Source organism: Mya arenaria, chromosome 11 (assembly GCF_026914265.1).
Source record: "Mya arenaria isolate MELC-2E11 chromosome 11, ASM2691426v1".
NCBI classification, from domain to species: domain Eukaryota; kingdom Metazoa; phylum Mollusca; class Bivalvia; order Myida; family Myidae; genus Mya; species Mya arenaria.
In genome coordinates, this window is record NC_069132.1 from 10,717,231 (window position 1) to 10,742,224 (window position 24,994).

The window sequence follows — 24,994 nt, forward strand, 5'->3', positions numbered from 1 at the left end:
GTGCTTGGTACGGGGCCTTGTGGTCCAGGATGTAACAATTCGGATATCGGATCAAATACAAGTCTATCAAGGGCTACAATTACTACAAGAGAAGGACCAACGTTTTTTGGGGAAATAACTTCTGATTATTCGAATAATGACTCTAAGCCAATCGTAAGAGATTTATCAAATCTTGTTCAGAGCTCATATCATGAACATGTTATCGCAGTGAGTATGGGTGGACAATGGGAGCAAGAGTCTGCAAAATTGATCTTTCCGCTGTTAAAAAATAAGACATCGGAAGACTTCAAGTAAGTATTGTCATATCAATATATTTGTTTGTGTTTATCTTATACAAAAGGTACCATGGGCATTATAAGTTTAAGCTTTTTGTTAAAAAGAATGAGCAGCAATGCATAATGTGTTGTAGCTTCGACGGCGGATATTGGCGTGACCTCTCATTCCAAGGTTCTAAACGCCGATGGCATCTTCAAACAAGGATACAGTCCCATATTCGAGATGACACAAATTCACGAAACCACTGCCCAAGATTGATGGCGAAACCTTCATATAGGTAATTTTGTAATAATAAAATGTATTACCTAATCATCGTTCTGATAAGGAACAAAGTAATACCCCATAAATTAACAACATAAGCAATTCAGCATGTAATTAATAATGTAGGGTGAAATTTTAGTGAAAAAGTATCTTTTTTTTAAATCGATTATATATATAGAATAACAATTAGCATCAAAACGAATTATTTTGTAATGATAATTGTTTGACCACGACCCTTTGGCTAACACATTAACACGTGCCATCACTCAACAAATACGCGTTCGTTTCTAAAACTCATTTTGTCTAAATAACGATTCGTTTTTTACTCACCCATAATGAATGTTACATTTAAAACTAATACATGGAAGTTACCGAACGTATGTATAAGATATTTAAAAAAAACTCAAATGAAACCACACTATTGAAACTCGAACTCAGCCGATCAGGCTTGATGGCAATGCTCTACAAGCGTGTTGACAATGGAAAGGTTTGTGGCTTTATTTGTCAGTCCTAAAAAAACATTTTACAATTATTTATTTTTACGTCAATGTAAGGCGATTTCTAATACCCGAGGGACAAGACAGCTATTTAATCATATTTCTAGGCACTTGGGCAGGTTGTGTGAATATGAATTGTAACTTAAACTAAACCTCAATAAGTATGTTGTTTTTAATATAAGTATTCTTAATATGTTTTAAGGGAGCCGAATGGCCTCTCAAATTCCACTATGTATACCTACGGCACCCTGTACGAACGGCCATAACTTTGTCAAGTCTTTATCAATTTCAAACATTGTGTGCTTAACTTGGAGAGTAACTGGCACTCTTTAAGAAGAAATACACCTTTACCGATGGGTAATGTCATTGTAAAGCTGAATTAGACATGGTATTAGAACCAGCATCCTGACGCAAAATGTGCTATGTAACTAAGACTGCAATCTAGCTTTATGTTTATTAACATTGGCATTGCATTTTTATTTATCTCTATTGTTTTCGTAATCTCTCACTGTTTAACTGTATATTCCGGTGTCAGATTGTGTTTATTTATTTAGGATTATTTTTATATATAATTTTTAGAAACGCTTGCGCAGTTGTACCTTATTAAAATATATCCAATTATAAGTGGTACATTATAAGGTATAGCTCCTAACTGTTTTATTACAAGATTGACAACATAATAAACTTCATTACTTCGTTTTTTTCCTCCTCTTTCCTTTAAGAATAAAACTTGATACCACTACAAAGATAGATATTCCATATATGGATAAGGATGGCGACTTTGTACGATGCTTTCAAACCATAAACATTGCGGCCGGCGAATTCCATAACATAGCTGTCCCGGGTATAAGCGTTCTTGAGGTAAGCTTTTAAAATCAAATTGTGTATTTGTCAATTAACTGTCTTGGAAACTATGAATGTGCTGAAGGTATTGATTTTTGTTAGAGATAAAGATATATACATAAATAATCCTCCTCGATTATGTTTCTTCACTTTGCAGAATTTAGTTAAAGTCAATATCCGAAAATCTTAATAAATAAATACATGGAGTGACATTTGGGACTTTCAGCCTATATTCGTTTTGTGAAAGTACTATTTCAGATAATAAAACGTCTATTGTCAGGATTGCTCCGTTGAAATAGCAGCCCTCAGCAAGTATGGCTACAAGAACGAAGACTGGATAGCTGTTCTGGTAACTGTAAGAGACTTCCCACGAACTGATGTATTATTTGGCAACGGCGTCTACCAGACAGCTTTGTTTGCGTTTAGTGAAACGTCTTTGCAGGTAAAATTGTAACAATGTACATGAACAAGCATAAAATTAAGGTGATCAAAACATGTTTGCTGGAATATTGTGTCATATTGTGTTATAGTGTAATAAACATTTTTTTCTTTTCTAGTTCGCCGTAAACGTAAAGGACGTTTTAGATGTTCCTGAGTTCATTTATCCAACTCCTCCAGCAAAACAAGAATTTTATCTTTACATTGGAGTTTCCTGGAAAATCACGGTGTTTGCAAAGACTTCCGAAAATACGTATGTACACACAACACAAATATAGGACTTAAAACAAGACACTAGCATTTGTAACGAAATAAATAGCACGTATGTAACATTAAATTTAAATAAGTAAATCATCAAACTTAAAAAAACAACTAGAGATGACTTGTAGTGTTCATATAGTTGCAGAGGCAATGCGATTTGATCGTTAAACAAATACTATTTTCCTAGATATAAAAGCGTTTGAATATTTTCAGAACAATAGACTCGTTTGCGGTTATGGGGATCGACAAGGAGACGTATGAAATTTCGCCAGTTAAAAACGACCCCGATGGCCGAGAAAACGTTAAATTTGCTGAGTTAAAGTGGGCCCCAAGTGACTCTGATATTGGACCTCATTTGGCGTGCATCACAGCAACCGACCTTACCGGGTATGAAACATAATCAGCTTCATGGCACGCCAAAATAAAATCCGTGTAGACAGAAAACAATTAATTAAAATGACAGTGCCTGATGTTATTGATTAGTTGGCGTAATTTCATTTCATCGAATATTATTCGTAAAGGTAATACTCTAAACATCACCTATAACGGGTATAGCTAGATAGGCATTAAACGAAACGTTTTACAATTCAGGGTCGATTCTGAAGAACGTCGATGTTTCGTTTTGAATGTTAAAGGTGTGTATATGTTGAACGTACTTTTCAAATTAAAGATTCATACGTTATATGATATTGACTCCTATGGCACTCTTTATATAGTACAGCATTTTTCTTTTCAATGTATAACATTACAATAATACCACAGCATTGCCTACTTTGTAAACCGTGAATAACCCAATTGTATCGTAAACTTGTACGACCTTAGTTTATATATTCTTATAGACAATTAGCATGTGAAAAATGGTCTATTTTTAATTGTGAATGATTAAATATTTTTGTTTACTTCAGAAGAAAGATTTAATCAATCTACACCCAGTTCAGTAAGTTAGCATTGTAATTGATTAAACAAACTCTGCATTCTTTGTAGTAATAATGTATTTATGTAACAATTTTGTGTACGTTTAAATGCATTTTAGTGATATTTGTTAATGTTAATATACTCATAGAACAAGCCCTATTTCGTCCATGTGCCCTCGACATCGGAGTTTGTGAAATGCCCAACGGACACGACATGCGTCATACCCATATACGTCAAGTCCAGCAGGTTTGAAACGCATAAGATAATAGATGATAAAAAGACATAATTATAGTTTAATGTTCGTTTCACCTTTTAGTTAAATGGTTTATGTTTTTATTCAGCGAATCATTTGTTGTACATATAAACTCTTTTCGTTTTAGCATTGTCAGTCAGATACACGTTCGGGATGCTTATGTCCGTACGGCGAGCATTGGATTAGTGTCCAAAGTCACCGTTAACGGAGAAGTATTTTATAAAGCTGACCTGTCATTCCAGCATCCGAAAAACGACGAAGTTCAGATCTGTTTACAGGCGGAAGACGTAAACAAGTATGATTTCTCGAAAATGTAGTTATCTTGTTTGACATTTATATTATAGGCAAAACAACATACATCTGTAGTAAAGTCGATAAAGTCGTTAAATGATGGTATGATATGTCTTAGTCCGCTGATTACATTTCTCTGATTAGCATAGGCATGTACTTGGTGCACACTATACCTTTATGCATTTTTTGTTAATTTTGATAAATTGTCTTACTTGACTCATTTGACTTGATTGATCCAAACCAAAACAAAAATGATAAAGGTACAGATAAAAAAAGTATTAACGATATTTTGTGTCTTCGTAGCAATTGTTTAATAAATAACATCAATAAAAGGTTTATATTGTTTAATCTGTATCTAAATCGTTTAAGAAAATGTTTTTATTATTAACCACAAAGTAGTTAAACATTAAAATGCATTAAATTAAACGTTTGTTTTACCTCAACCTATATTGTGCGCCTTTAAAGCAGACAAATCTTGCTAAGGGAACATCAAAATATATTCAATAGATATATTCCAATGGCATTTTGTAGGTACGTGTGTTTTGGGCATATGTACGCATTTTCATTGCATAGTTCCAACCGTTTTACAAGTTCATGATTATTTTGATACTTATTTTCATTGGTTATTATATTAACTCATTTTACATTTTCAGCCTTTTAAGTGACGAGTTGTGTTTTACTACCAAGATTATACCCCCAGGTATTGCCGTCTGACGCAAAATATATTTCAAAATAATTTCCTTATTTCAAATACAATGCAAAACATTTTGTCTTGATTGTGTTACTCTGTAGTGGAATATAGCTGAATTATTTCTTTTTGCGTTAAAACACATTCGATCACTTGTTTTTTGTTGTTGTTTTTTTATATAAATCTTATTTACTCTGTTAATGGTATAATATGTGTTATCATGCGTGTATTTCTTGATATTGTAAAAATGTATCAATGTTTCGGTAGATCCTTGTTTGGAGACACCATGTTTATATTCCGGGATATGCAAATCTGACAAGGAAGCTGGTACCTTTAAATGTGAATGTGTGGACGGATATGAGGGCATCAATTGTCAATTAGGTAAACTTCTGTTACAACATTTACGTCCGTATGAGACATATTTCAGATCCCTTAACGTTCAATTAAGACCATGAAATTTCACTTATGATTCTGTGATTTTCTTTCTTTGGAAACGAAATTAAACACACATTTAGTTCGAAAATAATAATAAATTTAAGTATTAGTAGAATTGTGTATATGAGGCAACACATTTTAAGTTCTTTTTGTTTCCAACATTCCTTAGCACCTGACCTGTGCAATCCCAATCCGTGTGCGAATCATGGGTCTTGTTTCTCAACCACGAAACCTTACCTCTGTTTTTGCTCGGACGACCAGAGCTCCAATAATGACTTCACTGGAAAGAGCTGTGAAACTCGTATGGGAAAGAAGAAATACTGTTTAGAATAGAAATTATCTGCAATTTAAGACAAATAATAAGTTTTTATTTTACTGCTTATATTTAATTGGTATATAATCACCACTCTACAGTTAGCACTTAAATTGTTTCAAGGCGGCTACCGCAATATTTTCACTAGCTTTGTGTTTATAATAATGTAAGAAACATTGTTTCATAAAAAGATATTATAATTGGTGTTTAGCCTCATTGGATGTTTATAACGTTCCCATTGCATTGTTATAATTTGCTGTTTCAGGCATTGATAATTGCCCAATGGACAAACCGTGCAATGACCATGGTCTTTGCATAGACGGGGTGCGAACATACACCTGCAAGTGCTTTAGTCGATATTACGGAGACTTTTGCGAACATGGTAAATACCTTCATATAACTCAGCTAGCAGATAAAGAACTGAATTAATAACGCGTCGTTAACATAGAAATAGTCTCTTGAAAGCTGAGATTAATTTTATCAGAATATATCACAGTGTGCTTTAGGAAAACCTACTTCCCTTTTATGTAGCTTGGAAGCTATAATTCTAGTCATGAGAAAGGACCTTGTCCAAACCATCCCGATAAATTGACTGACGACTTCCATAAAAATGTTTTGAGTGAACTGAAAAACTGTTAATAAGCATCGATATACATCTAGAATTCATGACAGTTCTGTACTTGATGCATGTATTACATATTTATGTATTTATATCAAAATTGATCAAGTCCAGTTTAATTTAATTAAGCTTTTTCTGTTCAAATAACCGGGAATATCGAAACTAACCCATTATCAGTGTGTGTATACCAGGTGATAAATTGCGTCATAAATGCTACGTCGAAAGGGAATATTTGCTTCGGATAAAGACTTTAAACAAAGATAACTTAACTATTTCGTCACCATTTTAAATAAAATTTAGCGCAGTCTATGTCGCTTACGGAGCCCCGCCTTCGGTCTTATACCAGAGTTTGATTGAGAGTTTAATTTATTAAAACACTTCGACAAACCTTTTCACAATACGGCCTTCTGATGGAGCACTGTCAAAACATCATTTTGAAAACAGGTTTGTCAAAGTGTTTGATGAAACTTATCACCTTATCAAACTTCGGCGATAAAACGAAGAAGGGGCTCTTTAAGCGGCATAGACTGCCTTTTGTTTATTTAAAATGGTGTACAAAAGAAAAGTTATTTTAAGTTTTCATTTTAAGCAAAATGTTGCCTTTCGACGTAGCATATATGACTTAATTTATCGCGTGGTATACACACCCTGATAATGGTGTAGGTTTTAAACATAAAATTTTATCTTTAGCCACAGTAAGATTTTTTGTATACATTTGATTTAAAAAATGTGCTGGATATAAACCAGGTGATTATTGGATTGTGTGGTTAATATTTAGATTGATTTGATTGATTTGCATCTTTAATTGGCCTGTCACCTATTTATCATAAAATATATTGGTATTGCCATAAAATCATTTCGATATTTGTAAATGTAGATATATCAAGCACAAAAATCAGTTATATGCTCCTCATATTATGGAGAAAATGAACTCTAGAAACTGATAATGAATTCGTTGATAACTGCTGCTCATTTTAGCGCATTGTCTCTTATCGCCCCGATAGCCTTATGGTAGAGTGTTCGCTTTTGGTGCAAAAGGTACCGGGTTTGAACCCTAGCTGAGTCAAAACGAAAGACGTTAAAATATGATACGAGTAGCTTTCATGCCAAGTGCTCGATATTAAAAGGGCAGTACTGGGAAGATGGTGTACTCAGTACTACTAAAACCAAGGAATATATTATTCTGTGTATTGGTGGTTTACACCGAGAACGTTTGAGAACCAAGAGCTGTCTTCGGTATTGCATCCGGATATCTTGTATTTCACTTTCTGTCTTCAAGACTTCATGTTTGACGTCGCATTTGACATTTAACCAAATTAATGTCGAAATGTCGTCACGGTGCAGTCAAACCATAATACAGCCAATAGGCGCTGGCAGACTTTGATGAACTCAAATTAACAAACACACGCTTTATCTCTTTTCTATTTATAGACAATTGTCCAACCAACCCGCAAGGGGATCGAGACTGCACAAACGGTAAGATTGTCAGAATAAAACAGAACAGAAGTTTATTTCGATTCATGCAACAAAGCAGCTCGTCAAACAAATATATACAAGAAAACAACAAAGCCTTGAGTAAACAAAATGTTCATTAATATTGTAACTCGTGGAATTTCGCTTAGCGGACATTATGTTAAAATACAGTGTTCCAAACATATTAATTATGAGCCGTATTCATAAAGAATCTTAACGTTTAAGTTAGAGAAAAAATTCCTTTTTTTCTAAGATGAATTTTGAGAAAACTGAAAAACACCAATTTTAAATCTTAAAAAAGGAAAGTTTCGCTGGGCTTTATAACTATGGCCCTTGAAGCAGAATGTCCACAATGTTTGGTTTCTTTGTTTTGCTATTATATTACACACTACATGTACAGAATCAATTCCATTTGGATTAACAATCTTGGAAATAAAAATAATTCAGCTAGGATTCTTTTTATAATTTTGCCTTAATGTATAACTGCCGTAATGTGTTCATCTTAAATGACAATTCTGGTTTTATATGGAATTTATTAGATTGAAATAAAAAGCATTTTTTAAATTATGTTATTTTATTGAGATGGATGAGAACATTTACTGAAGTGGTATTTTGTATTTCTGCAGCTGCACCCGCTTGTAGCCCAACTTGTGGTTCACATGGAATCTGCGTTAATTCCCACTGTCAATGCAGCCTAGGATTTGCAGGACCAAATTGTACCTCACGTGAGTATTCTGCTAAATGCTAAATACGCTTTCTTTGTTTGATTAATATCACAAGAGTTCAACGTCTGAACATCACAATAGGAGTTGTAAGTCACACGTAAATGAAAACACAGTTAGTATAAGACCAGTAAAGACTAAACGGAAACCTGTACAAATACAGATAAAGTGAAAAAATAAGGAAACTTTCCATTTTCACTGGTTTAAAATGGGCCCATATGGGAGGTATTTTGTATTATCTAAAAGCTAGGACAATACAAAATAATTACAATTATGAATACTAGGACATATACTTATGTCAAGGATTTTTTTTTTACTGTAAGTACAGGTAAATAACTATTTATTTTACCAACGTTTCAATTTGAAAAACCTTAATGTTTAGTTAACTATGTGTTAAATCCCGTGTTTGCATTTTTGTGATGAAATATTATGGGTAGCAGGATTCAAACTCGGTTCCCATGGGTCTGTAGTCAAATACGTTTTTGTTTGTCCCACTGGGGACATATACTGAAACAGGTTTCATAGTAAATTGTTTCCTATTTGACGTAGTATTTGTCAATATTTCATCTAGTTCTTGGTTGTAGATGAGTGAAACATACTTCAGAACATTTAGACTATCAGTCGGCAGTTATCAGCTTGTTTGGGAAAATGTTTAAAAGCCTTATTTGATTTTCTGTTCAACATAATAAATTCTAATAAAGTGAGCTAGCCTTAAAACCTAAAAAAACAGTGGATTTTATTGTATATTTTGTGCAAAAATGGCATAATGGCTTAAGCAGTTTATAACGGAATACCATATGAATTATAAAAAGTGTCATTAATGAACTATGTTATATTTGCAGGATCTGGAGTGCTTTCCAATGTAAGTAGCTACTTTAATAGTGTGTATGACCTTTGGATTTGGTTAAAAAAAACTGATATGTTTGCAAAGTAAAAGTCGCCTTACCATGAATCTTGAATGATGATTTTACCAAGACCACTTTTTTCAGGCTGCTAATATAAAGTTTATTGACCCAACCCTTAAGAATGGAGGTAAGCTCGTTTGCTATTTGCATATGAAGGAAATTCAAAATTGCGAATTACAGGTGTTCATCCAAACAAAGACCGGGTATGTTTTGATTTGATTTTCTTTCACACAGTCTACACTTACCTTAAATATTTGCACAGTTTTGGTTGCATAAATACTATATAAACAACAGTACGTGGCTAGCTTTTTACAAGTTGATCATCGAGGTGTAATTGTTGCAGTTGCACTGGTTTAACGATGTAGTTGATTTCATAACAGTCTCCATTACAGCGAGACAACTGTTAGCATACTATTGAGGTGTATTGTGTGTTTCCGACCTCACTTTCAAAATGTATATTTTACCGCGACAGGTTTAAGCACTTACTGGCGACCGTAAATGCGTGTCCTTCGGGGATCAATACAACTTTGTGCTTCTTTAACCTATGTTTTTTTGTGCCCTGTAAGATATATAAGGCAGAATAATTCAGCATCGGTGTTCTATTGTAGACAACAACCAACGCTCACAGTATCTAGTTCACCTGCACTGAGCAATTCTACATTTTCTCCAGTAAACACAACGTTGACAATTGAAGGACTGGATCATGTGTTTGCAAGTTTAATATCGGTGAAAGGGACATTGAATATGAATGAAAGATCTGAACAGTATATCTGCGTAGATGCTAACATCGGGTAAAATCAATACTTACAAATTGTTTATAGTGCGTGTATCTTTATTATTTGTTTTGCTCAGAAATTTTAACCTCATTTTTTCTTAATTCTTCTGTCAACTCATTCCTTGACTTTTGTCAAATTTGTTCCGTTTTGATCATGTAGAGATACAATTTATTAAGTTCTGTCATGGCGTTACGTATTAAATATAGTGACAATTAACACTAAGCCCCTATACAGCATTAAACGCAACAGTTGTAATGGTCGTTTACCTTTCTGAACTACTGGGAAATGAGTTTTGAATAACAGTTTATCACTTACAATATACAGATTTGATTAAAAAGGCAGAATATATTGTTTGAGAGATTTATACCTTCTTATGGTTTAATTGATTGACAGAAACGATTCAGACAGTGTTTGCATGGAGCTGGATTTTTTATCAGGTTAGTTGAGTTTGGTGAAATATGTACACACATATGTAAAGATAGTTCACGAGCTCTAGTGACGTACGTTTGTAAAATTAATTTATACAGACATCGAAATATATTTTAATACCGCTATAAGTTTGGCATATTTTGTCAATTACAGTAAGCGTTATAAAATTACATGCAGCTACATCTGCTGGAATGGATTAACGTCTGTAATACAAGTTTGGACTTATAACTATTTTAATAATTAACTCCAAACTATTCATTTCATTTCAGAACCTGGTACCTCAAAAGCAGCTGTTGTAAGTATTTCCTTTTCAAATTTCAATTCAGCTGATGTTTAAGGAATTGTAAGCATTGATTGCTTGTATACTGACTTATTTTCTTAGTGAGTTTTTACAAAGTCTTCGGAAGCTGTACCAAGGCTACTCCAAATTATACTTGTAACGATATTTTGATATGTGCTTGCTGTGTCGGTCGTCTTGGATTAATGAGACTCTCTCGTTGTGTCTTTGTTCGGCCTTCAACGCTGTGCCTTGGTCTTGATTAAATCTTGGTTAAATTAACGCGAGTCAAATGAAGCACAACAGACACGCAGCGAAGCAATCTCTGCCATCAGACACCAGATTAATTAAATCACAATTAACATTTAAAACCGTTGTCGATAAGTGCTGATTAAACATCATTCCTCGATTCAACAAACAAACATGTTCACTGTTAAATAGGGGTAATGTTATCTTAAAAGAACATCACATCTATATTTGACATAAATATTATTCTTCTGAATTGTCTTTACGTCAAATACTTAAAAAACAAAAACAATAAGAAACAAATTATACAATATACATGAACAAAACAATTCGAAGTGATTGTAGAAGGCAAAGAATACCTCAATTTAAAGATATCATTTCCAATAAGAAACAGTTTACCTGACCTTTTAAACACTTTGTGTTTTGGTATTGTATAAACATTTTGGATTTTGGCAACTCTTTTTAATTGTTTTTATGTTGCTGTTGTACAAAAACAAGGTAGTTTAAATATCAATGTAGTGTATTCATTGTGCGGTGAAATTTAAAGATTAAAATAAAGATTTGTACGTGGAATCATAAACAAAGAAATGGTATTCACAATCTAAACTGTTTGTACATGTCCTTTTTAATAACCTTTTAAACAGATGCATGGGTGAGTATAAAATACTATATAAATAAAGATACGGTAGCCTATTCGAACAGTGGACATAAAGTGATGGTGAGTTTAACTAAACTCTACCTGATTACTTTCAAGGTACGATTTATCAACCCCACACCACAAGCCCACAGTGTGTTTCGCTGTATGCCAAATACGATGTGCAACTTTCTTCTGTACACAACGTTTGACATTCCATGGTTTGCAGTTTTTATTCTACTTACTTTTCATAACATATATTCCGATTTCATTCGGCATTTTATAATAATAACTTACTATATAAGACATATTAAGGAGATTGTGTGAATATGGAATTTCTTTTGCTTATTCATTTTTATATTTGAATCTAATGATTATGCCATTTACAAAGTGTCTGTATTTTCATTTACCTATTCATAAGCAACCAAGTGAGCTCTGTTATGTCCGAGGTGACAGTACAAAGTCCTCAGCCATACGGACAAAGTGCTTGTGTTAGTGAGGTTGGATTTGAGTTTGCAACAGAGGGGCAACACGACATTTGCTTCATGTCAGCGTAAGTATTACCTTTTGTTTCATCCGGACTACACGCTTTTGTACCTCAAAACATTCAAACATCATAATTCAGAAGATATGATCCCAATACAAATTAAACTGCTTCTATCGTGAAAGTTCTCTTTTGGCTCTGTTTAATCAATCGCATTTCTCCAACTATATGATTCAATTTGCAGGGTTTGATATTTTCCAGATAGGCATGTGTCAAACATTTACAAGATATCACACTCGATGTCCAGCCTTCTTATGACAGCAATATCCTACATCTAAAGTTTTCAAGACATATGGATGAAACAAATACTTTCAAACTATAGTACAAAGAAAATTGCTATCTGTTCAAATCGCCATTTTGTTAAAAAAAAACATATGCAATCTGACATACTTTTCTATTGCAGTAATTCCGACTATCAAGAAATATGTTTCACCGTCGATGTGTATAGAGATGCCGCAGGTATAATTTGTGCTGTATGTTAAAGTTGAATTGTATAAGTATTGAACATAATTTAACATTCAGTTATTTTGTTTGTCTCGAATGTTTTGATTCACAGATTATTCCACTTTTTCTGTTTACATTCAGTGACCTGTCTCAAACTAACATGTGTATTTCAAAACGTTAATACGTGTAGGTGTTATAAAATGTGATTACAAGCGTATAAACACGTAGAGAACGCAAATACTAGTATCAAAATTACCAATACTGATGTTCATTTTAATAGTGACTTTTGTGTTGTCGCTTTGTAAAATTAGTTTTGTTATTATGTTGCTTATTTGTGCAAATTCAGATCCTTGCAAAAGTACACCGTGTAAGAACAACGGACATTGTTTTCGCAATACGTCCGATACGTTTGTGTGCCGGTGCATGGATGGATATACGGGACACCAGTGTGAGAAAGGTAACACTACATGTATATGTATATGTGTGTTTGTTTTGCATTTTATTGTATTCTTGATTTTGGTGTTGATGTTGCTGTTTTAAACCGAATTGCCATTCACTAATGCAAAAGGTCATCTGAATCTATTATACTATTATTGTTACATATTTACGCTGCATCAATAGACAGCATATCGTGTAAGTTATCAGATCTTATTTCATGTTTTTCTTCTTTTTTATAGGGCCCTGTAGGACCAGTGACAACCATTGCCAAAATGATGGCGCTTGTTTTATTGACGCAAACACAGCTACATGTGTTTGCAAGGCAGGGTTTTCAGGACTTGACTGCAGAACAAGTAAGACATTTTATTCTTAAAAAAACAACAATATATTTTCAATTATTTTGTCATTTACGCATCATTTTCCAACAAGGAAGCATTTATTGTTTGTTTACTCGATTCCATCAGTAAGATAATTGTGCTAAAGGGGAAAAGGCACATGAAGTTTACATTGAAACATGTTTCATTGTTGCTCGTGTTTGAAGTGTGCTTTCGTTATTTTCCAAATAAATAATCATTGGAGCTAAAATATTTGATGCACCATCTATGAACAATATTCAACCATGAAAGTGAAAACTGCAAATAAGTTTTAAAGTTTTGAGGCACAGTTCCTGCTACGGCAGCTGTTTTTTGTGGAGAAATATTTGCATAAAGACATTTGCTTCGGGCAATTGTTACGGAATATATATCTCATTTTGGTTTTGTTGCAGACGACATTCAAAGCAACCCTATGGCGTTTATAACAGGGGTAATATGCATATGATTCAATTTGCTACACTGTTACTATCTTGTATTTTATGGAATTTAATGGAATTATAACTAAATTGTTTTCTTACTATAAATTACAATTTAATTTATGTTTATAATTTAAGGCAAATTTTATACCTTCCACAATGCCTACCGATGTGAACTGTAACAGGAATAGGAAGTGTGGATTTTCGGTCAACTTTGCCGGTATTTTCCAAAAAAATGAAAGGTTCGAATGAATTTCGTTTTTTATATTATAAATATATTATTATAGACATTAATATATATATTAATATTGTTGTTAAAGCCAGCAAGCCTATGCAGTGTCGTGTACTATATGACGCGTACGTTAAGCCGTTTTAGTGTATGTACATTTTCATTATAAACGTACTATAAAGATGGAATAAAAGTACTCAAAAGTTATCAATATATATATATGTGTATGTATGTGTGTGTGTGTGTGTGTGTGTGTGCGCGCGCGTGCGCGTTCGCGTGCGTGTGTGTGACATTCTAAGCATTTGTTCTTTATGTTGTAGACCTTTAGTTGTACAAGGCTACGTAAGCGCTCCTTTAGAAGATACAGAAATTAAGATTACGCAGTTACCCGCCTCTGGCAGCTTTTTGTCCTCCGTCTCTTTTCTTCCCGTTGAGATTGGAAATTTTGTTATGTGTCTCCAAACGCTCAATAAACAAAGGTATGTAATCAATATGATGATACATTACAACAAATGGATAAGGCTAATGGTGCAATGGAAATTACGGAGTTAAGATCCATCATTTATCTACAGTCTTGTTACAAACATTGATAGACACTGAAGTTCACATGCCAACAGACAGGAATAACGCTTATAAACATTACAATATCGCTGCCAATAATTGTTTCAGTTACCGCCTTGGAACGACAATAGCCAACGTGGACGAACATATTATAATTATCATCATTTAATTATAAGTCTGCAAGTAAAATTCATTTCACTTTATAAGAACAATCGTTTATATTAACATGTTAAGTTTTCTGGTAAATGTCCTGAATGCATTTGTTTCATTTAAGAATAAACAAGGACGAGGTATGCATCAAGATCCACGTCATCGATGGTACGTTAAGGCATTGTTTTCAAGCACTCTATAAGACATCCAATATTTATTCAATTTTACACCATATTTTAATTTTGCCAAATTGTTTGGATTCTGATATTTCCTTTTCACGCCAAACAATCATCAGAGCTTTAACAATTTGTTTTGCGTTGAATATGGTCAAACTCATAGATTGTGGAGCAGTGAGATTTGGTCTATTACATTTCCTTTTTTAAAGATTATACGCGCAAGTCGGAACTTTTACACAGTATAGATTATGTTTTGTTTTTACTTCTCAACAAATATCAAAAATCGAATCGTAATCAACTTGCACAAGTTGGTAGATCTTCATGTTGAAAAAATAGCATCTGGATAATCGTTCAGTAGGTTGAACGGTTTCGGTTATATATTTGAAATTCCTAGTATCAACACAATACAAGAGGTTATTTATCCAATGATTACTGGACGTGTTACCACTAATACGAGTTAAATATACGCTTTTATGTTTAAAGGTGTATCGTACGTTTACGGCGACTCGGTATGTATTCGTCTTTGTTAAGTCGTTATATAACATTTTGTTCTATTGTTCTGCTGAACCAAAAACACTTCAGAACGGGTTCACTATTTGTCTTAAATGTCTATGGGGTATGAAATTGATATACATTGTTCAATGTTGTTTTTTTTCATTTTGCGTAATATTTATACAGCATTCTTAGCCTTAACATATAGCATATTGAATATATTCTGCCATCTTGTGGAAACTTTATCTTCCCAATAAAGTAAGAACTTTTATCTTAAGATTAATAAAGCTATCTGGAGCACAATTAAATATCTGCGTCACGTTATCCTCTGTACTGTATCTTTGACGTGCATTAAAATGAATAATATTTCATATTAGACTAAGCCACACTTCATCTTTCCGAGCCTTCAACCGGACTCCAAGATGGAGTGCAAGGAAGGAACCTCCTGTCATGTCATTTATACTGTAACGCCTGGAGTCGGACACGAGCTTTCATGGTAACTTGGCCACATAATACATGATATGAATATACAAGTTATCTTATTAACAAATATTCAATGTTCAACCGGAAGCCAAGGTTAATATAATGGCATTCTCAAACCTAGACGTTCATAAACGACATTGTTTTAATTGCATATAACTGCTGGTTATATATTTCCGTAATATTGACTTTTGAAACAGTGATTATCAAAAACGTATTGGTCAATTTAAAGAAATCATACATTAATAACAATTACTGTTAATTATTCCAGTGTCGACGTCAAGGTTGAGAAAACAGATATTGAACATATCCATGTATTCTCTGACTGCGACCCGTGCACAGAAGGGTCGTCCACCAACGGAAACTGTACGGTTGATCTGGCGTTCAGACCAGACTCAGGGGACACAGGGAATAAGCTGATTTGTCTGGCAACTGCCAGGACCGTGTTCGTATACTTATAATTATGACCGTTACTCTTTGATTCCTACTTAATACTAGAAACCAGTGTGTTGGAAATTTCAGCTCGTGTTGCTGAGCATCAGTTGATTTACATCATAGTCGACAACTACCTTACAACGATATGCATATATTGTTTTGCAAAACCAACACTAGATATCGATAAATCTATGTTTAAATTTTGCCGATAATTAGCATTAATACATTCTATACAAATATATATATATATATATATATATATATATATATATATATATATATATATATATATATATATATATATATATATTCACTTTTTAATTATCTTTTCATTTGTTTCTAATAGGGGACAGATACACGGCGAAGATAGGTGTTTTAATGTGTCTGTACTTGCAACTACTGATAAATCAGGTAAATGATATTGCCAAAAGATTACACATTACATATTGTATACATTATGTATCGTTATTTGAAACGTTTTTGTTAAACGTAAAGAATGAATTTTGTAAACCATTTCTATTTGCGTATATTAGCAACAACTGGCGGTTGCAATGCGTTTCCTTGTCAACATGGAGCATTTTGTGACGGTCATGATCCAAATGATCCCGTATGTTACTGCAAGAAAGGGTTTTCCGGAACCAAATGTGATCTAGGTACGTTTATTCAACCTAAAATTGACGGTTATGCCTTGCGAAATCACACAAGTATCTTTACACAAAAATGATTTAAATGTAATTACTTTTATTTCAATGAGGCTTATAGGTCCGAGAATTTCTTTGGCGAATGTAGTGAATTGCCACTCCTAATGCACCCTAAGCAGATTACTGAATAATTTGAACTATGTGACTTTGTCTCTCAGCAATTTGGACCAATGGTATGTTACATTTCATGACTAATGTTGTATTCGGAACCCTTCCTCTCATTTTTTGAACATATAACCACCTAATTAATTTCATTAAATGCTTCAAACGATTGATTTATTCCTTCTTTAGGCGCTCCGCCAGCATCAACTGGAGGTGGCATACAATCGGTTCGTATTCGTATAATATACCGTTGTCGAACCTATGTTACACTTTAAATCATGTGAGAAGTAAAATTTAACAATGCTGCTTACCTTTGTTCAGATTCACTTTCCATTGATAATGGCAAAGAATATATGCATGATACCGAAATTGTGTATGCAAGGTAACTGTGTATGAAAATTTGTGACTATATTGACTTTTGATACTGACCATACTGAGTAATAACTTTAATTCAAAACGCCACAGACGTTCAGTGGAGACATTGACGCAGTTCCATCCGGTATTCAGTGCAAACAAGGAGAACTCTGCCTTTTCCCTTTCAATATTTGCAGCTTGTCATCGTAAGTGATCTTAAAAGGGAATACTCTAAATGCTTCGAAATATACAAGTATGGCGAATACGTTGTAACTAATTAGTTTGTGTCCTCTATAGTTAATAACGGGCGCATCATATATCATCCACATAAATTTACCGCCTTAATTCACAAAAGATATTGAGCTTGTTAGGGCGAGATAAAAAAAAGAGATAACATCTCTTTCTGAGATAAATTGATTACTGTGCACTAACATAACAGTCATGAAAATATGAAAGGTATATGGTATGTTGGCTTAATTTTGTTTGTTATGTTGTAATTATCTTTAGGTCGACTGTTGAGGTTGATGTTGGCTTCGTGACTCCGAATCTGATTGTTGGAGATATACAGATGAGTGGCACCTCTGACTGTAAGACTGGTACCGCGAAACTAATTGCAACAGAAACTGGTGAACATAGATTTTGCATTCAATCCAGCAAACAAGGGTACGTTACACTTTTCGCTTTAAATGTATCCTTTAGATACACCTCCTCATTACCATAAAGATTTCATCATTATGTGCCACATCTGTGTTTCATTTCAGACATGTGGAAGATGAGATATGCCCAACAGTCCAGATTTCAGGTATTATTAAAAGCTGTTTTATGTTACCAATTTTAAAAGAATCAATTTAGATATAGCCAAATATTGCTTCACATTTCGAAATCGGTACAACGAAAATGCATTTAAAACATATGCAAGTCTGTGTGTTTGTTTTACAGACGGTGAATCCGCAGCTCCAGTTGACCCGGTAAGACATTAAACAGCATATATAGATACTTGTTATCCTATACTTGGAAATATCCCAATATTGTGCCATCCTACAGGTGTGAATATCATTATATTGTGTTTTCCAAGACATGAGAGTATCACAAAATTGAGGCATCCCAGAACGGTAAATGTCAAAGTATTGTGTCTTCCTAGATGTGTAAATAATGTTTCGCTTTCCAGACCTGTGAATATTGTAATACTGAGTCTATCATACTATCGTGGTTTTTTGAACCAATATTTTGCAAAACAGTATATGTTTTAAAAACATGTAATTTTAGTCATATTCATATGTAATTACTTGAGTTGGCCAGTGCGACCAAATACATTTCAAATGAATTTTTAAAATCAAGCCTTTATAGTTTTGTACAATGTGCTTAACTAGCTGTCCATGATATATGTGTTTAGTACAAAATGAGATTCAAGAGACCTTTTATACTTAAACAGCTGAAGCCATACTTCCTACCACCAACATACGAAACAGGCGTGATAATTTCTTGCAATAGGAATAACCCTTGCTATATCACTGCTCACTTTACTGATGGCGCAAAGTTAAATCTTTTGAATACATGGTAATACCATTCTTTTATATGACTATAAATGTGATTTCTGGTACAGTTTTTTTTAAATGTGTTGATCTGATTTAATTTTTTTACTAAGTTTTATTTTTTCAACCGGTTTGTCTTATGAACTGTACTACTTTTGCCATCATTCAGCCCGAGCATCATAGACAGCAGCCCTGAGCTGGTGGAAGGGGTTCACGTGTTTGAGCCAGAACAGGTCACTGGAGAATGTACCAGCGATATAACTTACATTGCACCATCCAGTATGTCGACTGGAGACTCTTTTAAACTGTGTCTCACGGTGGCCATCCCAGGGTATAAAGATAGTGGATCACCTTGTTTAATGCATTGTTTTTGGTTTTCAACATGAAACGATAAAACCGTATATTATGTTTTGTAATATTTAATTTGATTTTATTAATTTGTGATAAACGATTTATTCTCTCTGTGTTTAGTAAGCGAGGAGAAGAACGATGCTTCACAATAACAGTAGAAAACAATGTCGTTGATAAAGGTATAGTATGCAAGAGTTTGTCATTTTCAATTAATTTGCTGTAACTTGTGACTGTGTATCATTTATAAGGTGCCTATTCCTGTATACCATTCGACAAAATTGTGAAGTTATTAAACTTGTTTATTTTTTTGCAGTATCGGGTCCTTGCAAAAATATTACCTGTCACGGAGGCTCCAAATGTGTTTCTGACCTAGATTCCAACAACGGTCAGTGCGTTTGTGCAAAAGGCTTTAGTGGAGCAGATTGTTTACAAGGTATAAACGTCTGAATCGAACATTATTTTTCGAATCGCTTGTAGTTTGTATGTTTCTCTACTCATAAACGGTAAGCACGCCTCTTGCTATCTGATTATCTTTTAAAACACAATTATAATTTACAGTTACTAATACTTCAAAAGATCTACCGGGTGTTATAAATCATCCTGCTTCTACACCAGACGCGCCTCATTTTGATGGATCTAGCGCCCTTCCTAAAACAACCAATTGTCAGGTTGGAAACCCATGCAAAATTTCTGTGCCCTACATTGGATTTGCTAATAAACCGTAAGCTAATGTATCTATTCACGTTCTATGACGGTATGTTTTAGGATTCATGGTATAATACTTTAAAAGAAATATGAGATGCCATACATACAGACACACATATCGGTGATTATAACTTTACAATCATATGCCAACTAATTTACAATTTGAACTTGATTTTTTCCCCATTTTATTTCGATAGTATAATTACAAATAGCGAACTGAGCGATCCATGTCCATGCACTACATCTTAATAACGTGTATTTTTATTATATCCTTTTATATTAAATGATATTCAATTCAAATGTATTTTGTTATTCTTAATGTTTCAAAACAAGACCCGTGCCAGGAAAGTGTGACCTGATAATTCTCGGTAACAGCGCCAGATCTCTAGGCACAAGCAGCTTAAACCATCCTTCCGAACACATGCTAATGACAACCGTGAACGCTTCTTCTGCGGGATCACATCGCTGTTGTTTTCAAACTACAACAAACGGAACTAAAGAAGGGTAGGCAGCTTGATAGGTTTACCTCAACAGAATGCATCCCTGTTTAGTTGGTGTTGTTTGTTGTATGACCAGGCACAACTTTTCAGAATATATTATATGTACATTGGTACACGAATAAAACAAAGTCATATGTCGATTTTCACGAAATGTTTAATCGTCAATGAGTCTACAATAAGATATCGGTGCTTACTCGATAAAATGTATTGCGATCTTACAATGAAACAAACAAAACTTATCTCTATAATTATTGAGTGCATGCAAGTTTTTGTTTAAAAAAGTTCATGATTTAAGCATGTGTGCATCGGGACATAGTATTTAAAATGTGGTATGTGTTTGAGTCACTCAGTTTACTATTTCGCAAGCGCAAATCAACATTCAGAATAGTGGTCAAGCACGACGAAGTGATACAACCCAACAGATCAACTTAAAATGTCTTAACCTATTAACTTCGAACCTATTCCAGGGTAAACGTTGACGAAATTTGCTTCCATGTGGATATTCAGCCACCAGGTACAGTACTTATATAAATGCTCAAGGTTGACTTAATGTCTCACTTTATATATGAACATAGCACATTATAAATACGATATGAGTAAAGAAGAATTGCCATATTAAGGAAGCTTTCTTGCAAATATAGAGACTATGATTTGTTCACGTTTCAGATACGTTGACAACGTTACCTACACCGGTAAACTCTGTAAGTTACATCAAATATATTACATATGAATAACAATTCATACATTGTAAGTAGAAGAGTGACTTATCTTGACCCCGTCAGATTTACAATATTCATATGATAAAAATGTTCAGATGTATGGTGATAGCAAATTTCAGATATTAAGTGTTGATAGATTAAACATTTTACACGTTATAAAACTTGGCATATCTTCATAAAAGGGTAATTTATATCCTCCTTCAACTTTGTTTAGGATTGTCAGCTTTGTTAGCAGACACATTCAATCTTTTCTTCTGCTATGCCTTTGTCCAACTCTAGTTTTGTTTGCAGAGTCATTCAACGTTTTCTCCTTCAATGCCTTTGACCAACTCTAGTTTTCTGTGTCAAACGGACTCGTCCTGTCATTTTAGTGTTTCAACGGAAAGCAACAATGGAAAATGGTATGTTATAGCGAATAATTCAAAGCAATATTACCTTTTAACTCTAATTTTGTTCGCTAGTTATGCCTGTAATATCATGCTCCACCAGTATGTATTCAGTTTATACGTGCTTTGATATATTTTTGATTCTAAGCCAATTCAAGAAGTTTAATTTTTGCAAGGACAAAAATATTTTACTAAGTGTTTAAACTTTCTCTTGCCATTGCAGCGACCAGGTGCGACAGTGTGGCAATGGATTGCCTGGCTCACATGTGTTCACAACAAACTTAGTGGACAACGCATGTGTAACGGACATCAGCTACCATACGTCTACCTCAACCGTCATGCCGCTGTGTGTTACAGCCGGGTACGTGTTGGTTTTTAACATTCATTTTGTGAACGTTGTCTATGATTCCATTTTCAGCCGGACATGTTGTACAATCCTTTCAGATTCAGTGTATGACATCGTGTTATATCTTTTAGCTCAGACGTTAAACGTTTTGGTTACACTTGATTTGCTTTATTTTGTAGGGCAAAGGGAGAACAAAGAACATTTCTGATAGAAACAAAGATAACTAACGGTAAATAAAAATGATATCCTAGTTTTTTTGTGCACAGTTAAGGCAATAAAGTAATCCTATCCAAAAAGGTCCTATTTGTATAAGTGTTCATGCTTGCAAATCGTTTTTACTTAATATTCATATTGCATTACACGGTACATATTTGAGTTGTTCGCCTTAATTGAATTTAGACCTGATTTTACATATACGTATTTAGAATACGGCAAGTGTCAAAAACTTCATTGTATGAACGGTGGAACGTGTTTGTCAGACGAGACGGCCGCACGATGTCAGTGTCCGCCTGGGAGAACGGGACAGAACTGTTCCATAGGTAACCGCATTCGTATCTTAAATGTTAGCCTATTAAGATAAATGTGTAAAAAAAGACGACTGACAAACGCAGAAATTTATATAAGGAGTACGAGGTGTGGTTATGTGAAATAATATGAAAAGTGACGATAGGTTTAAACTATACAAATGTAGTTATTCAGTGTATCGAAAACAATCGAAAGCAAGCACTCCATCACAATGAATATATTCTTAAAGCAAATTAATAACAATACTCAATAATAAATAATACTCAAAATAACGAACTGAGATGAGCGGTCTTCTAGCAATCTTTTCTAAAAAATTCCCTTCATTAATTTATAAATGCAGCACTTGAGCTAGTGAATCGAAGTTTCAATCTTTCCAAGAGTTCCAAATTTTGTTTTTAGTGGTTGCTTGCACTTCAAAAATAAGGACTAGATAGACTTGAATTATATTAAGTTATTGCCATGGCAGTCACCACACCCATGATGGCCCGTATCGTTAATAATGACCATGTTTTTTTTCTAATATTTCCGTTGAAACTCCCCTCCCTTCTGTATTATAAACGTGTCCAGCAATGACAGTGCGGTAAGTACTTGTGTTGACATGGGAATAAAGCAAGTGTTACACGAGTGTTAACTGTAATACTGATAACCTTTGAAGGTTATATTCGTATTGTCTTCGAAGGTGCGCATGTTTACTACCTTTACATCGCACCGCTTGCCCCAAGACAACGATACTCGACCCTTGTCATTTAATCACACGAGTTGTGGCTGTGGCTTGACTTAATATTCATGTGCTTACAGAGGTTAATGAGTGTGAGAGCAACCCTTGCAAAAACGGGGGCTCGTGCACGGACCTGGAATCCTCCTTCGCTTGTAACTGCGCTCCAGGATACACCGGAACAAATTGTCAATTAGGTCAGGGCTATAGTTATTTATATCAACATTTGGTGTCATTGTAGTGGGTATGTAAGCTAAAACCAACACATAAACAATAGTTTTTTTGACATTTTAATATTCCTTTTGGTGAAATACCAAGTCATTTTCACTGCTATTATTTTCACTGCAGTTGAAATATCACATTTTCACTACTAGTTTAGATTTTTGTTCCGCTATTTCTTAATAACATATTGTACTGGGTTGAATATTGCTAAAATAACTTCATGAGGTTTTATCACACGATTTTCAAATTGAAGCGGATCAAATTAAGCATCTAGGAAACAGTAGTATTGTTCACTTGTATTCCGAGAAATCTTTTTTGTTCGCTCATTCGAGTTCCAATTAACGACCTAGTGTACCGTGCCGGGGCTAGCTTGTTTTCAGCTTTATGTTGCAGTTTTCCTCTTGGCTACTAAGCCGTTTGATTGGAAACAAATCATTATAAAGTACACACAACCGATGTTCTTACTTACAGATGTGGACGAGTGTTTCCAGGTGGGTGGCGGAAGTCCTTGTCAGCACGGGGGCCAGTGTGTTAATGACAACAGCATGTACATATGTAACTGTTCGAACACCGGGTACACGGGCAAAAACTGTCAAAATGGTAAGGTGCAACAGTAAAAAGGAACTACATTTCACAGATACATTGAATTGCATGGTCCTACCACAGTGTACTCTAAGTTTAAAATAATATTATTTTATTAATATTCGAAATATAAATGGGTCAGTTGTAATGTTCCTTTAAAATGTATGAAGTGAGGTGTCCGAAAAGTTGGAGAAGAAGGCAATTTAAAGAATGGGTGCTTCCGTGCATAAGTATCTTCCATGGAAGAGAGTGTAAGATAGGTGTATCCCAACAAGAGCGTAGGATGTTTTGCAAAATATTGTAAAAATGTATTTCAATTTACTGAACATACGGGTACTTTTCTATCTTTGCCCTTCGGCATGATATGAATTTCAAGCAGGGCAAAATTATAAGTATCTTCCATGGCCGAGAGTGTAAGATAGGTTCATTCCGACCCGAGCGTAGGGTGTTTTGCGGAAACGAGGTTTACCGAGTTTCCGCAAAACACCCTGCGCGAGGGTCGGGATGAACCTTTCTTACACGAGCGGCTGGCTATGGTAAATGCTTTTTCTCCCACCTCATTTAAACAAAATTAAGTAAAAATGTATTTTTTGCCGGAACTCTTTTGTGCTTTAGTTACTGAAAATAATTGCGTACGGATATGCAATAATTAGTGGTTGTCATGGATATTCGCGCAGTGATTCAGAGTATGTAAATGGTCTGATCGGTCTTTAAATAGTTCTAAGAAGAGTGAAGCATTATTTCTTGAAAGGTGCGTGAAAACTGTTTTCTGGTGATATTTGAAGGAGAAATAATTAACTCGCGTACTAAATATTGCCACCAGACAAGGTTTCCATGATGCTACAGACGACAGTCTTCAACAAGGGAGGTAATTACAATGTGGTGACCATTAAAAGAAGTTCCATACGGGCATTTTATCTTCTCCCGTGGGCAAGATAAGAATTTCTAGCATGGTTAAATTAA

General features: G+C 34.3%; 1 protein-coding gene across 1 annotated transcript; it reads left to right on the top strand.

Annotated features, from left to right (window-relative positions):
* The first annotated feature begins 1,796 nt into the window (after window positions 1-1,796).
* On the top strand, window positions 1,797-24,066 carry LOC128208313 (uncharacterized). The gene is made up of 33 exons (XM_052911870.1): window positions 1,797-1,895; window positions 2,158-2,319; window positions 2,435-2,568; window positions 2,790-2,963; window positions 3,872-4,039; window positions 4,689-4,735; window positions 5,737-5,853; window positions 7,522-7,566; window positions 8,190-8,288; window positions 9,128-9,147; window positions 9,275-9,393; window positions 9,799-9,981; window positions 10,360-10,403; window positions 10,665-10,690; window positions 11,673-11,773; window positions 11,974-12,105; window positions 12,500-12,555; window positions 12,887-12,997; window positions 13,218-13,331; window positions 13,745-13,782; window positions 13,907-14,010; window positions 14,318-14,476; window positions 14,833-14,876; window positions 15,368-15,393; window positions 15,754-15,872; window positions 16,128-16,305; window positions 16,825-16,898; window positions 17,956-18,111; window positions 19,150-19,311; window positions 21,865-22,002; window positions 22,167-22,216; window positions 23,311-23,382; window positions 23,921-24,066. The coding sequence occupies exons 1-33, from the start codon at window positions 1,797-1,799 to the stop codon at window positions 24,064-24,066; spliced, it is 3,417 nt and encodes a 1,138-aa protein (XP_052767830.1).
* Window positions 24,067-24,994: the final 928 nt, after the last annotated feature.

Excerpts from the sequence above, each read along its gene's own strand:
- LOC128208313 (XM_052911870.1), top strand. The coding sequence starts at position 1,797 with ATGGATAAGGATGGCGACTTTGTACGATGCTTTCAAACCATAAACATT. Across the intron at positions 13,332-13,744 it reads AGGACTTGACTGCAGAACAA|ACGACATTCAAAGCAACCCT; the intron begins GTAAGACATTTT and ends GTTTTGTTGCAG. Across the intron at positions 23,383-23,920 it reads CCTGGAATCCTCCTTCGCTT|ATGTGGACGAGTGTTTCCAG; the intron begins GTAACTGCGCTC and ends TCTTACTTACAG.